The 15,810-nt window shown below is 44.1% G+C and overlaps 1 protein-coding gene across 9 annotated transcripts in view; it reads left to right on the top strand.

Moving 5' to 3' along the window:
- The window catches only part of tacc2 (transforming, acidic coiled-coil containing protein 2), a 75,480-nt gene that overhangs the window by 30,151 nt on the left and 29,519 nt on the right, over nt 1-15,810 (top strand). For all 9 annotated transcript variants that reach the window (XM_080781454.1, XM_080781461.1, XM_080781459.1 and 6 more), the window contains one exon: nt 2,654-2,941. In XM_080781454.1, coding sequence (XP_080637580.1) covers nt 2,654-2,941 — 288 coding nt within the window. The remainder of the gene's footprint in view (nt 1-2,653; nt 2,942-15,810) is intronic.

Here is a 15,810-nt window from a genome sequence, read left to right as displayed (position 1 = left end):
AGATGACAAATGAAAATTTAATGAGAAAAAAAGAAAATAGCTCAAATCTAAAAGGACACAGCTGCTTTCCCGGTCTTAATGGGTCAACCTCCTTCCTGCATCTTCATACATTAGATCAGTGGTTCTCAACTTGGGGTCTGGGGACCTCCATAGGTCCTTGAGTGGGGTTTCACGGGGTCCTCCCCAGCTAAGTGATTGATAGTTCGTCCTCACCATTATTTCATTTAGAAGCAAATATATGGTAAGGTACAAGAATGTCTATTTTTGACACATATTAGACTGTAAAGGAATTCTGGACCAAATGACAGGTCATACCAAATCATGTCTAATCAATGATACATTATGTTTTAGATTGTGGTCCCCGAGACAAGAATTTGGAGGTCTTTGACATTCAATAGGTTGAGAATCACTGCGCCATATATCTCGGGGTATAACTGTATTCCGTGGCATCTTGTACAATTTACAATTTAGGCATTTAGCAGACGCTCTTAATCCAGAGCGATACAATCCAAGCAAGAACAACCCAAGGAGCTTGTTAGCTATAGTTGTCAACCCTATTCCCATTTTCTCAAGTCAGTGGTGCACTGGTGATCCAGATAGCAGTTGGCCCAGAGTCAGACTGTGTTGTGACTGGGGCATTTTGAAACATCCTGCTTGTGCCAAGTTGCGCTGTTAACGCTGACACATATACTGTTAAGGCTTTGGTCTCCTGTAAGGAATATGGGTCATAGTAGAACATTGTAGCAAACTATTCTGCTTCACTGGCATTTATGTAGCTGTCCTTTTGATTTATCAACTTTAATTTCTGTAGCAGTTAGACGTTTGAAATACATTTCTTCCTTGGTCATTCTTCTGTGAATGTAGAAGCCGCAGCACCGTAAAGAGCTGAACCCTGTTTAAGTCAAATACACAGTCAAATCCTCTGTGTTAATTATATCATTTGTAACTCGGAATGTAAATATTGGAACCGAATGTACACTTGTCTTGGGTCCATTTGGTTCCATTTGTACAGCCCCAGCGGCAGGTAAATGACCACATTTTACCATTTGTAACTTGGAGAATGTAAAAATGTAATGTACACTTAGCTCCATTTGGTTCCATTTGTACATTTTGTCCAGCGGTAAATGATCACAGAGGGTTTTGGTGTGACTGTGTAGCTCTGGCTACGCCCTTAAGAAATGCATACTCAGACTCCCCCATTAAATGTCATTAAGTTGTGTCTGCAGCCTGGAGAAAGGTGGAATAAGGGTATAATGGAGAGCTCCATTTTCAATTTAAAATGACCTGGAAGGGAGTATAGCGCTGCAGGAGAGAGCCTGGGTGAGGAGGAGAGTTGAACAGGGCCGACCGACTGAGCTGAGGTTTGTGCGGCGTTTCTGTTGTGTACAGTTGCTTTCAAGGCTATTGTGAAGCCCTGCTCTGCAGTGGAGACTGCTGGGTATTATTTTTAGAAGAGCCCAACAGGAGGCAGGCCCCAAGTGAACAACAGCTGCATGGTCGTCCAGCACGTTGCCGTTCAGATTAGAGCCTACAGCTCCTGATAAGACAAGCCTCGACCAAAGCCAGGTGGTTAGTGATGACAGAGCCAGGCGAGCTCTCAGACAGGCTTGTACACCATAAAGGGCAGGTCCACTCCACTCTACCACGGAGGGTATGAATGAACAGTCGGACGTTCAATGGGAATGCATTGAAGCCAGTAAGAACTATGTTTGAATGATTGTGTCAGTTAATCGGTTCAGAAAAATAAAACCGATAGATCACACATACTTTTTTTTAATATGAAACACATTTCATTGAGGTGTCGAAAGAGCGCAGAGTTAGGTTTCTGAATTGCTGAATTTGCTCTGGTGTATTCTTCAGACAAACTGTCTCGCTTGGACCCAACAATATAGCAACCATCCACACTTAGTTAGGGTTGTAGCCTAACCTGGCATTCCGTATTTTTGAGGCATGTCTTTTTCGGTCAACATTTTCAGTAGTATAGCAGATATTTAAGCTGAGTAAGTGGTTAAAGATTCACCAAAGCTAAGAGTGTTGTTCTTTTAACCATGACAGCTTTCTATGTATTTGTTGCTAACCATTGCAGCTCTAACACTGAGCAGTGTGTGTCTCTGAAATGCTGCTGAATGTTGTGCTGAAAAGTTTACTACTGAGTGAGTTCACTGGCGTAATCCATGGTTGTGAAAACGCATGTCCTGGTTTTTAGCTGATAATATTAGTGGCCATGACATTGTCCTTGTTCACTCTGTTTTTATGGCACAAATAGTGGTGTTTGACTCCAGAAAACGTTTGTAGAGGCAGCAGCAGTCATTGACCATATGGGCACACCAGGTTGGTGCTTGCATGCAAAAGGTGTCGTGGAATTGGACAGACGGGGGATTTTTCCCAGCATGGGTTGCGTGACGTCATAAATATTGTTGTTGTACTATATTATATTATTGTACTAGATTACTACTATAATATTGTTGACTCAACATCAGCAGTGTGTGTTTCACTTTAAGAGCTTAGTGTTTGTGTTGAGTACATTTTCCTTCATTTGTATAGAGGAAAGAGGAACACGTCCTCACAGGGATTCTGAGTCACCGGGAGTTGGCCATCATGTCCGTCTGGTTCGTCCGTCTCTGACGCCCCCCCTTTGCTCCGTCCCCTACAGGTCCTCTCTAACTGAACGGGCAGGCAGAGGTGACCCTGACGCCTCTGCCCCCTTAGCCGCTCCCTCCGGACACCACTTCCCTCCCGCCCTTCCTCCGCACCTCCTCCAGAACGACTTCCCCACTCCTCCTCCCACTCCTCCGGAGAAGCTTGCTGCCCCACCCGCTGCATCTCCCCCACCCCCTCCTCCTCCACCACCCCCAGCCTCCCCGCCGCCGCCACCACCACCCTCTGGTCGCCAGGAGGAGGATCCCTGCCCTAGCCCTGCTCCCTACTACCGCCCCGCAAGGTATGGTCTTCACTGCATGGCCCTCATGGGACGTTGAAGATGGAGTGCCACGATTTTTGACCCCACCCTAAAACATGATCGTCGGGTATTATTATAATATAAGGAGGAAGAACCTTTTCCAAAAAGTGTACAGTATTTGTTAAAATCATGCTTTTATGTGGACACGCCCACCTGTTCATTAAGTATGCCTGGTTTGAACTGAAGCCGCACCCACGGCTGTAGTTGTATGATAAAGGGGGAGGGGCTGATAGTGTGATGTCACTATTTTACTGTTTATTTCATTGACCCGTTTGACTGTCAAGGGTTCAGCCTCCAGGAAGAAACCCTAAATACAAAGTTAATACACCATTGCACATAAAAAACGACTCCAGGGTGTCTAATGAAGTACTGTCACCTCATAGACGCATGCAAAAACTGGAAAAATACAAAAACTGTGGCACTCCATCTTTAATGTAACTAGATCTACAAGAACGCAATGTATCACGTGTGATTTGTTTATATGTCACAGTCGTTTTCCGTTTTGTTAACGAGCCATTTCGCAACCAGGTTATTTGGGGGGGTCTTTGGCACGGAAAGGTTTGTGAACCCCCCCGTAACAGCCACTGCACACTGAGTACCCACCTGTCCAGGTCTGATACCTACTCTAAGGGCCGATTCATACTCCTATTTTACCGCTGTCGTTAGACATTTTCAGTAGCACAGAAGAGCCGACTTTAGGACGGTACCCCCCCCCCCCCCCTCAAATAACGTCACATTGTAGGCTCTACAGAGCCGGACCGACTTTTATTCGGCTCTAAAATAGGAGTATGAATCACCCCTAACTGCTCCATCCCAAGCACTCGTCATGAATATCTGAGCACAGTTTCCACTGTGGGATTAATAAAGCTCTACCTCTGATGTAGCTGTAAAAACAGAATTAATAACGTACGGATACGCCCTATTTTCAGATGTGACACATTGACATCGGCTGTCTTCACTGTATCGTGAAATGCTCAGGCTTTTTCTGAATGTCATTTACTTTCGCCTAAAATGACTTGCCCAAAATAGGAATGCCAGATTCAAAGTGGTTAAAATGTGGAATCCTGGACGGAGGGTTTGTGGAATAGAACTAGTTTTGTGCTCATAGTTTTCTCCTCATGTCCACCTTTTTTTCTTTCTTAATTTTTTTTTCCCCTTCTTTCTTCAGTGCTACGTTTACAAGCTGGTTGTTTGCTTGTAGTTAAACAGAAATGTCATGTTGTATCCTGTTTCCACTCTTAGTTCTAGTTCAGTCCGACGTTAGATTTGGCTGGTGTTGACTGTTGACAGAAGCTGCTTTTAGCCTTGTTGTTGATGAAAAGTAGCTATGGTCGTGTCCTTTGAACCCTGGCCAGGTGTAAACGACGGCTTTAAATCCTCATCTCAACTCGGGCCAGAGATGATGAAGCAACCCTGAACCCTTTTGGAGAGAAGGAAGTCTTGTTGCGACTTGTTTTGTGGAACTACACAGAGCTTACTGGTATAAACCTCAAAGCTTCAAACCGCTGTCAACGTAAAAATAATTATGAAATACATACCACTACTGCATTTCATACATACTTCATTAACCACGTACAGTATGCCCCCAGCTTATTCTTTCAAAACTGTTAGCCGAACTGTTGCTTTTTGAAAATGGACTTTTGACGCCCAAATTTAGATGTGTCATAGATGACTGACATCACAGACACAGACTGATCACATGCAGTCTGAGATCCACATTGTAGCCATGCTGTTCCACACGTGGAAGCGACATGATTCCATTTCTCTGTTCAGACTTCAGAGCCAAGGCATTCATTGTCCACAGACATCCACAGTGTTTATTGGTCCGTGTTGCCTCAGCAACCCTCCTTGCTCTTGTGGTGGTGTTGTTTTTTTTAATTACTTTTTAAATTGCCAAATACCACCACCCAGCAAACATGATTTATTGATGGACAATGGTGGTTTTGGGAGCTGAATTCTAACGTGTATAATGTTTGCCTTATTGGTGCATCATAGCACATGCAGAGGAGCACTTATCCACAATGAACTCTGTCTCCTTGACCATTTGAACATTGCATGGCAGATTTACTGACATTTAAACTGCCAGAGATGGCTAGTGTTACACCCTAGACCACAATCATGTTCATTCACACGTTTTTTTTGTTGTTGAGTGCATTTAAACTGGTGCTCATTACTTTATATTACCAGATGATTGCACATGTCATAACTATAAATGGCCAAATGATGTATATTACACTAAAAAGTAAAAACTAAACTAAACGTCCTACAAGAGAATGACTCAGCCACTTCTGCCTCTTTGTGAAATACCATTTCTAACCAGCAGAGGGAGCATAATCCTGTGTGTGTGTGTGTGTGTGTGTGTGTGTGTGTGTGTGTGTGTGTGTGTGTGTGTGTGTGTGTGTGTGTGTGTGTGCTGCAGTTATAGTTGGCTGCCTGGCACATTGATTGATTGATTGATAATTTCATTAGACAATAAGATGCAAAACAGTACAGGGTACAGTAACGCACATTTGGCCAAAAGGACATCACCGAAGAAAGACCTTGTTTCCATCCGGCTCCCATGCATGCATTCACAACAACATCAACAATAACAACAATTTAAATATCTCAACAAGACATTCAATCTATGTACGGGTTGGAATAGAAATGAATTGGAGAGGGGTGGAATAGAGTTATGGCTTCTGTTGACCGTATGACAGTGACAGGTGCATTTTCAGTCCTTTCTTAAAGGAAACCAGTGATTTGCTAGTTCTGAGCGAAGGGGGCAAGGCATTCCACACCGGAGTGGCAGTGTTGTCGAAGGTGAATGTACCCATAATATGGTTACATATTATTTAGAACAAATATTATTTGTTCCAAAGATTGGTGGCACCAGATCATTATTCACGCTCCCTCTAGTGTTGTGGCTGTGGGAGTTGCTCACCTTTTTTAGATAATCTGTTAAGTAAATGGGAACTGAGGGCATGGAGGGCAGATTTTGAGTCCCATTTTCAATTGCTTGACTCTGTCTTCTACCCGGAGCCAACCTATGTTATCAAAATGTGTTACAAACAGGTGGGTCGTGGGCCCTAGGCCTAAAATAAGTCGTATTAGTTTGTTTTGGGGGGTCTGGAGCTTAGTTTTGTGTGTCATTGAGATGCTAGAGAACCAGGAGGTGCAAGCATAGTCAAACAAGGGCTGAATGTGTGTGAACTAGGACATCATCACTCCTTATGTTGTGTAGGGTACTGCATATCAGTTCAAAAATGGAGAGAGACCTTGTTAAATATATATCTCTTTAATTATACACGTCTATTAAGGCAGGCGTTGGTAAAGACGGTTATTAGTCCAGGAGGATGGTCGATGTGAAATGTCGGCCAGCGTGTGTTTAGACTCTAGACACACCCTGTCTACAGTATGGTGACCTGTGTCACTCTAGACTCCAGACAGAGTGACATGGGTCACCACCTACACAGAATCAACAGGTGTTGGATTTAATTTAATTGAAGAAGATATCCTTTTTAACCACTTGAACCCTAGCGTCCCTATTCTCGGAAGAACATTTCGGGGGGAAATAGTCATCACACTTTTCTTCTCGCTTCTTGCTCTTTTAGTTTATTTTGTGTGAATGCCATGCCAGTCCTGAAAACTTAATTGTATTCATTTATTAATCCGTTGCTCTAAAAATATATATTTCTGTCTTTATAGTAAAAAAAAAAACAAGATTGTTTGAGACCTGCCACAATTCACTGTTGTGTGCTGCTAAAAGCTGCCTTGTAAGATGCTATTTTCTGTTTTCACATTTTCTCGGGTATACGTGGCCTTGGGAACCAGGTCACAGGGACTTGGCCCCCAATCCAACCCTTGACACTGAATTCCTAGCAGGGAGGCATTGGGCACCCCCACTTTTCTTTGGCCCACATTGATTGATCAGGCAGAGAGCCCCAATTTGAAAGTACTTTGTACCAGGGAACCCTATAATAGAAAGTTGTAGAATTCTGTACTAAATCTAAGCTAAGAAAAACAAACTTCTATTACTGTACTGAGTACTGTACGCGGGGAGTTAACCCATTCTGAACGGGAACCCATTTCAGTGTTAGCATCATGTTATGCTTTAGCTATTGAAAAATAGCAGATCTACAAACTCATAGCGCGCCACCGAGTGGCGCGCTACGAGCTTGTAGGTCTGCTATTTTTGAAAAATCGAAGAACGACTGACATTTTTAGAATCTGATCTCAGGTCAGAATGGGTTAATCAGACCAGTGTGTGTCCAGTGGAAACCTCGTATGAATCTGATCTCAGGTCAGAATGGGTTAACAGTGGAGAGAGTGAAGTGACGTGTGAACAGTCATTAGTGTGCATTGCATTCTCGCATTGGCCTAACTTCTAGTCGGTTAAATAATAGTGAAATCAGTTTTGCTCCTCCAGTTTTCCGGGGACCCCCTGAAACCCCCTCACTCCAGGGTCTGTCCCCGGGGGCGCACTTTGAGAAGCTCTGTTCCACGCAGCAAAAGTGTCTGGGTCCATTTGTTACACTGAGAGTTAAAGCAACAGGACTGTTCTGTGTAAACACTGTGTCAACAGTGATTGTTTATGGCGTTGTACTGAAGCTGCTACTCTGCGTCTGCGCAGCTCTTTTTCCCTGGCTGTTCACAGGCCTGTGTGTATACTAGCATCATGTCATGGTTTTCTAAACCCTGGGCAAAGCAAAGCGTCTTCATCTTCTTCTCCAGTGCATACTGGCAGCTTTCTTGATTCCAAATCGGTGTAATTTGCACATGTTATGTTTGCAACATTGACTTGTTAACATAAATTGGGTGTTAAATCTTAACATCATTACAAATCTTTAAAACCCACCACAATAGTCTTAAACATAGCTTCCCTGAAACATATACTCCATTTAATAACATCTTTTGCTATTGCAACATATGGTTATAGCCTCAAAATATGTGCGTCTTTTTCGTCTGGTGTCCCAGAAACCATAAACTGTGCTTGGCCAAGCCTGTCTTGTTAACCCATTAAGACCCGAGGCCGATTCCACAAATGCCTTGATAACCAGTAGTTCTCACACTTTCAAGATTTTTGTTAAAAAATAGCAAATTGTGTATCTGCTATTTTTTGAATAGCCAACGGAAATATTTCAAATGACAAGGAAGGTTATATGGGTTAAAACTATAGGCCCCTAAATCCTAATGCATTGAGATATTCTTGCAAGGCTCCAAGTGCATGGACCATGGCAGCGACCTAGATTCCTCCAGAGGAGGGTTATGAATCTTTCAGACAAACCTGCCACAGTTATATCATTCCGGTGCCCGAGTTGCTTGAATGTTTCATTTCTCCAGCTGAAGTGGCATGCAGGCCATAGTCTTTGCTCTACTACTGGAAGTATACAGCAGAGAGGGGGTTTGCCGTTCATTTGGTCAATCATTTCATCTCCTGTTAATTTGGAGGAAAGAAGAGGACATAATTATTTGATATCCTGTACATATGCTCCACTTTGCTGTGTAGTACATGTCATATGTTTGACTGTAACAAGGAACTGTTTTGCAGTGTAAATCAATATGTTTGCTCCAGTGAGGGTCTCTGTTGTGAGTGGTGATGTGGGCAGCCAGTACCATCCCCCTGGGGCTATGAAACATCGACTGTTCAGATGCTCATCTGGGACTGCGGTTGCGTCAGTGAACACATGCTAATGACAGACCTGCATTTGTCACTACACAGTCAAACGATCCTCAGTGTTAATTTATATATTTGTATTCACAACTCTGAGATAGGAAAAGAAAATGAACCAAATGAACCCATGTGGGCATCTTGTAAATGAACACTGGGAATTGTACGGCGTAGGCCCACAGCAAGTTTGTGAGGTGACAAGGGCTGCTGGAGCAAGGCTGCTATTGTGCAGAGCCCTCATTCCCTCACTTTCCCAGGAGTGTACAATGGATTTATGTTACTCATATTTCAGACGGCCCATCTCGATCTGGTTTCTGCTGCTTTATGCACAATCAATGGGATTCGGTGGAACCTGTTCCTGCCTCTGTTGCAGTATTTCTGTCCTGCGGCCATCTGAACACAACACTTTGTTCTGCCTCCTCACACACAACCGAAATGCATCTCGTAAAATGTAGGGATTGGCAAACGTAGGGAGACCAGACAGTGATTAAGCCTTCCTGTCTTTGATGTATTCAGAGGTTTGGTTGCTAGTGCCAGTAAATTAGATCACCGATGGAGCTCGTTCCCCCATGGGAGAGAGAGCATAGGCCGCATTCATTTAGAAATGACTGTGAGAGAGGCCAATATAATGCATTAGCTATGTGTCTTTTTTTTTAAAGGGAGACATGCAAGGTAGGTAATAAAGTTGCTGTGGATAAAATAAACTGCATAGAAATGTTACGCCGTTTGCCTATTGCGTAAGTTGTAGATGCGTCCAAAACCTGCGTAGGAATTTGTCAATGTTTTATCAGTTTTTGTTGTTTTGTCTGGCGACTTGGCGCTTGTAGGACTGGAAAGATTTAACCAATGATTGGATCATGTTCTCTGGTATGTAACGGAGTTAAAGCTGCAGTTCAAAACTGTGTTATTGTAACCAATCTGTATGATACTGAATTACTTACTTACGTCTGCAGTAGTTGGAGGTGGTCTCCCTACTCTTCCTTTGAGACATTTACACCCTGGTGTCTGGTAGGACACCTATTGGTTGGCCGCCAAAAAAGTGCAACATCTCTCCAACCAAGCAGGGATTCCCTATTCTCAAAGTGTTAGAAGTTTGGACTTGGGTTCGACTCCGTGGGCAGGACTCGAAACTTGGGGATTGCAGCATGTATTGCTTTTATCGGCACAGAGCTGGTGGTCGTTGGGGGGGGGGCTTAGACCATAAAGCCTGATTTACACTTTGTTGCACACCTAAAAGATCTGATCTACCAGCTCACAACACGCGTTCTGAGCTTGTAGATCAGCTATCTTCGGTGCGTGGCACGATGCACAACCAAGTATAACTCTAAGGCTATACGGGTCAGGGGTTGAATAACACACTTGCACACACATGCATACTTTCTCAGGGTCTATTGTTTACCTCATGCCGCACTCTGGTTGGCCACGCTGCCGGCTGGAAGCTTCCATTGTGTGAAAAGGAGGCACACACACACACACACACACACACACACACACACACACACACACACACACACACTGACATGTTCAATATGCAGCTCAGTGGGCTGGTAAGAGGGGTTTCCTGACAGGACAGAGAGATGGTATGGTTTTACGCTCAGGGTTAAGCGCTGTGCGTATGCGTGGTGAGGGGGAGGGCTGTCGATCCGTGTGGATCGGGGTCTGTTATTGTCTGCTATAGCACCCCTGCATAGTCGGGGTTGCAGTCAGACAGGCAGAAAAAAAAAGCTGCTTGTCTTTTTAAAGGCGCGGGAGGCGGGTGTTTGGGGGGGTGGGGGGGGGGAGCGGAGGAGAGAGTGGGGGGAGGAGGCAGACGGAGCAGCAACACGGCTCAGCGACATCAGCACACCAAACAGAAGGATCCCTACACACACACACACACACACACACACACACACATGCAAGACTGAAAGAGAACGGGATTATCATTCAATTTGTCTTGGATTACTTAACGCTTTTCTGTCCGACCGTTCTGAAAGCGATTCCTTTTTCCTTTTTTTTGGTCTTGCTTTTATTAATTTTTTGGGTCTTGTTTTGCTTTGCGCGGCGTTCTGTCACAACACCGTCGGATGAGGGATACGGAGTGAGTAGTGACGCGCGGCCGTAACCACAGAGACAGATCAGCAGGCTTTTTTAGCAGGACACCGAATCATCCTCCTCCTTCGCTCCCGATGACATAAAGACACTCTCCTCCACACACACACACCGCACTGCAGCAACGCAACGGCACCCGGCCGCTGACTCGCACCATCACGGAGGAGCACCGGCCCGGCCACAGCTCGCCTCGTTCTGTCACACGCTCTCTCTCTCTCTCTCTCTCTCTCTCTCTCCCCTGGAGGAGAAGGAGTTTGGAGTTTGTGTGGGGGAGGAGGTGGAAGGGAGGGGGAGGGTGGCGGCAGGTGGATGTGGGGGAGGGGGGGCTGGGGAGACGAGGAGCCGGCAAGGAGGGGGGCAGAAGAACTAGTTGAGAATGGGAGCCAACGAGTCCATGGAACACGGACAGGCCCCCTGTCACTCCCCGGGACACATGTGAGTTCATGACTGTCCGTCTGTATGAATGAGATCAGGGATGTGTGCAGGTGACCTCTCAAAGTGGGACCTGGGGTTCACCAGAGACCAGAGGTTCTAAAGGTCCCTATAGCAAAAGGCTCAAGAGAGAGAATGTATGAGAATGACTCATTCAGATCATATCTCCACTGTGTAGACTAGACAGTTAGAATGATGTACTAAATCTAATCTAACAACAACAACATGAATATTCTTATGGGGTCCCTGTCGCGAAACTTTTCAAATGGAGGTCCGTGGCCTACCACCTAATAATACATATTACATTTTGGGAGTCCGCTGCATGAAAATGTTTGAGAACACGTGGATAAAATCCAGGAAAATCATAATCCGTAATAGTATGAATAAGTGAGTCAGAGTCGTGCACGAAAAGATGTCATCTCTCTTGAGTTTGAGATTCTGGAAGACTAGAGTGGCGCTCGCCTCCCATTCAGCCTACCATTGCCGTTGTCATAGTGATGCTTTTTATGCATGTTTCAGCTGATTGATATGCACACATGCTGGCCACTGGCCAGTGGTCACAGACCCCGATAGCACCAAAGGGTCACTAGTAGAACCTTTCTCAGGGTTTCATTCATGACCGCGTGTGCAGAAACAAACCAAAATACGTCATCTCTGTTGTTGTTGTTGTTTTTTCCTTTGTGCTGTAAATGGAGGATTAAGGGATTTGGGCACGTGTGAAGAAGAACCATGTAGCCCGTCATGGTCGAAAATATCCGATCTGCATGCTCCCAACGTGCCGTGACGCGGCCTCGTTTTGAGCTTGTAGATCGGTTCTTTTTGGCGCGCGACTGCATCGTCTGAATTATAAATCGAGGTTAGAGTATCGCGGAGGGAGCTGAGCAGCACGGCGTGTGTGCACGGAGCACAACAATAGGCTACTAGCGCTTCCAAGTACGGCAGCGGAATGAGGCGATTGGGCAGGTTGCCTCCGGGAGGCTGCTGGTGTGATGTTTGGCTGTGTGAGAAGGAGGACACCGCTGTCCCGCTGGAAGCAGCTGCTGATTGTGCTGAAATAGAACACGGCCTACACAGGGGGAGGAAGAGGATATAACTATATATATATTAGTGGAGGAGAGAGAGAGAGAGAAGGGGAGAGTGCTCTACTTTGCTTGCATTGTATTTATATCTCAGATACGCACTAACTCGCAGGGGAGCAAGGACTTGGAGATTTGCAGATGAGGAGGTGGAGTGCGTTGTGTGCGTGTGTGTGTGTGTGTGTGTGTGTGTGTGTGTGTGTGTGTGTGTGTGTGTGTGTGTGGCTGTGCACGTGGGTGGGAGGGTATATAGTTGGTCACGGTGTATAGTACATCCTGCAGGCTTTTACATGATGTAAACATTCACTTCTCACAGGAACATTAAATATTGAAAAAGTTTAAAAGTACATTTATTTTTTATTATGTTGCAGACGGGGTCTGAATTGTGAACCTTTTTGAAGTCTTTCAAGGTCTTTCAAAATCTTTCACATTTCATCAGAAAATACAAAAGTCATTCATTCCTAGTTGGTTAGTTACTTTATTGACACAAATGTATAAAACATTGGGTCCAAACAATAATAAAAAACCCATGAATCAAAAACTTTAAAAAGGTACAATACATTAAAATATACAATACACAGAAACCCTTTACAACAGGAGCTTTCTATTGCTCCACAAGTGACAGGCAGGCATGTATAGCATGATGCAAAGTCTCTCTGTTAGTGCCCACAAAGAGTGAGCTCAAATCAATACCCTCATGTCCATATTTCTCTCTGATATCTTGTGTGAGGGGACAAACCAGTATGTGCTGTTCGTTTTGTATACCAGTCTCACATTGGCAAAACCGCTGTTCAGGTGGTATGCGGCTCCATCTTCCCATTTCCACACGCAGTCTATGAGCGGACAACCGAAACCGTGTAAAGGTTATCCTACATATGATGTTTTTCTGTTTTATTACCACTTTTTTCTTTGTCAAACTTATTCATGAGAATGGCCCAGTCAGGTGGGTTGTCACTAACATGCCCAGTTCTCTCAGCTGTTATTAATATGTCTCTCTACAGTGTCCATACTCTAGCTATGGAAGGTTAATGGCTCTTATGTAACACAACCACACCTGAAAGCTTATTGTGGGGTCCCAGCCATGATAAAATGAGCACTACACTTTCTTTCCAGTGCCGACGTCAAAATGTAGGCATTCAGCAGACCCTCTTATTCAGAGTGACGTACACGTGTGAAATCAGAGCAAATGGCATGAACCCTAGTCAACAAAACGACAGGCTAAAATAGTCAACATCAATGTAGAAGTTCAAAGAAAACACAATGTAGTGCTTTCCAGAAACTAGCATACCAGGTAAACACCAAACCTAGCATCTGTTTGAGCAGTCGCAGGCCGAGCTTCAACCTTTTATGTATTTTCTGGGGAACACACTGAAGGGTGTGTGGTGGTTTCAGCGATGCCGATAATGCTTTTGAAAACATTGTGAGTGTAAAGTGGCCACACAATTAAATCATATGGAGTGATTACATCATACAGAGTGCATAGGCTAAAATGCTGAGATTATTTACTACTGACAGAGACCCTCCATATAGATATATACTGTATATTACAGTATAGACTATTGTGGTAGTTTTATTTGCAAGTAGTGATGTTTCAAAATGCAAATGGTGACCATTGACTTCTACTATGAGTACAGTTACCGTGACCGAATACTGTATGTCTGTGATTCACACAGGAGCATTATTGTTCTCTATTGAGTGTGACTTGTATAGCAGAATAAAGACGCCCTCTTGAGGGGTTTCCATGTGTTCCTCCGCTAAATGATTGATACCCTTACAGCCAGGTCTGTAACTGGCAGTCTGGAACTACATTGTCCCTTACGGTTACGATTGTTGATGTGTATAATACTGTATATCATACTGGATGAAAATGAAAAATTCACACCTGATAGGCGCTCTCTCATCATTATACATCATCTCATTCCGGCCAATCACAATTTGCATCCTCACCTTCGTCATCAATGTCTGTGTTACGCAATGTTTGTGTTTACACTCAAAATTGTCCATTCATTGTCAATGGCATTTAATGTTTGGACGTTCTGCTATCTCTGTTATATTAAAAAAATCACACCCGTGTGAACTGAGTGGTGCAACTCCCCTCTCTCTCTCTCTCTCTCTCTCTCTCTCTCTCTCTCTCATTAGCAGGCAACAGTACAGCACTATCTCTCTCTCTCTCTGTTTCTGGCAAACCGTGCTGGTACTAATAGTCATACTCGTGCTCATTAACGTCACACACATAGGCGGACGACACATAGGCGGACACGGACATTGCTGTTCCTTGGAGTGGTTGCACCACTCAAAAACAGAATACCCCTTTTTAAAGGAATTAATTCTCTGTTGACTGTTCTAGCGCTAACAGACCTTACTCGGGCCATCTGCCTATACTGACCTGCTGGTCTGCACGTCTGAGATGAAAGCCTCATGTGGTTTTACTGGTTCTCTGCTCTGACCACCGTCTCAATGCTCTCTTTGTTTTGGACTTCCAACATTGAGGGAGTGAATCCCCCTCCCCAACGAAAGAAAGGAAAAAAAGAAAGACCATAATGTGATTTGATGGACATAAATGTTGTCGTTACCATAACGGAGATGAGTTGAGAGAGAAAGTCCATCTGGTCTTTGAGAGAAACGAACGTTTAAGTCAGAGTTCTTGTTAACTGATGTGTAAAAGACTCACAGTGAGTGATTCTCCATACCTGCTCATTTCCTCGGCCTGTAGAATCAGGTGGTGAGCAGGACAGAACTGCTTTGTGTTCTTGTGTTCTTTGTGAATCCTGTGTTCATTGTGGGGTCCATTCCACCAAATGGACCGGATCGTATGGGGTCCATTTGGTTCTGGCACCGGTCCGTAAAGTAGAGTGCCATTTGCTTCTGGCACTCTGCTTATGTGACTGTATTGTACACATGCTGTACTTACTGTATTGTACTGTGTTGCACCGTTGCACCCCCACAAAGCCCCTATTTAAACTACATACACCATTGCCTTCACAGTCATTCCTCAGGGTTCATTTAACTATGAGGGTGTAGAGAAGGACCCAAAACATCATGTAAACATATTGTTGTGTAGACACGAGAGGCTGTGAACTAGACTTATTTTTTTCACATATAAAAGTGACTTCTTGGATTTCCCTCTCTACTTCTTTCTTTCTTTCTATAGCCATTTCTTTCTTTCTTACTAGCCATTTCTGTCTGTCTGTCTGTCTGTCTGTCTGTGTCGCATGTGAACATAAAAGTGTTTTGATATCTTGTGAAATGAAGGCATGTGGTAGGTTTCATTTGATGTTTGCAGCTCTTAATTATCTATCCATAAAGAAGCACAGCAGCGCCCTCTTGTGGGTGTCCTCAGGGCCTCTCATCTACCCTAGTCTTACACTTCCAAAGTAATACCCTAATGCTTTCTTGTCAGAGCATGGCTTGAATCAGGAATTCCTACTCACTTATATCATTCTTAATGAGAAAAACAATAAAGTATCTGAATATCGCCTTTCTAAACAAATTTGCAAACTGAGTCATCAAACAAGATACAACATGTAGAATGATGACAATGAGATACAACTAAAATATGAAATCAATTAAAAACAAATCAAATCAAAGCATCAAATAACCTC

Source organism: Protomyctophum bolini (assembly GCF_963924005.1).
Source record: "Protomyctophum bolini genome assembly, chromosome: 14".
Taxonomy (NCBI): Eukaryota; Metazoa; Chordata; class Actinopteri; order Myctophiformes; family Myctophidae; genus Protomyctophum; species Protomyctophum bolini.
This window is presented reverse-complemented; position numbering and strand designations above follow the sequence as displayed.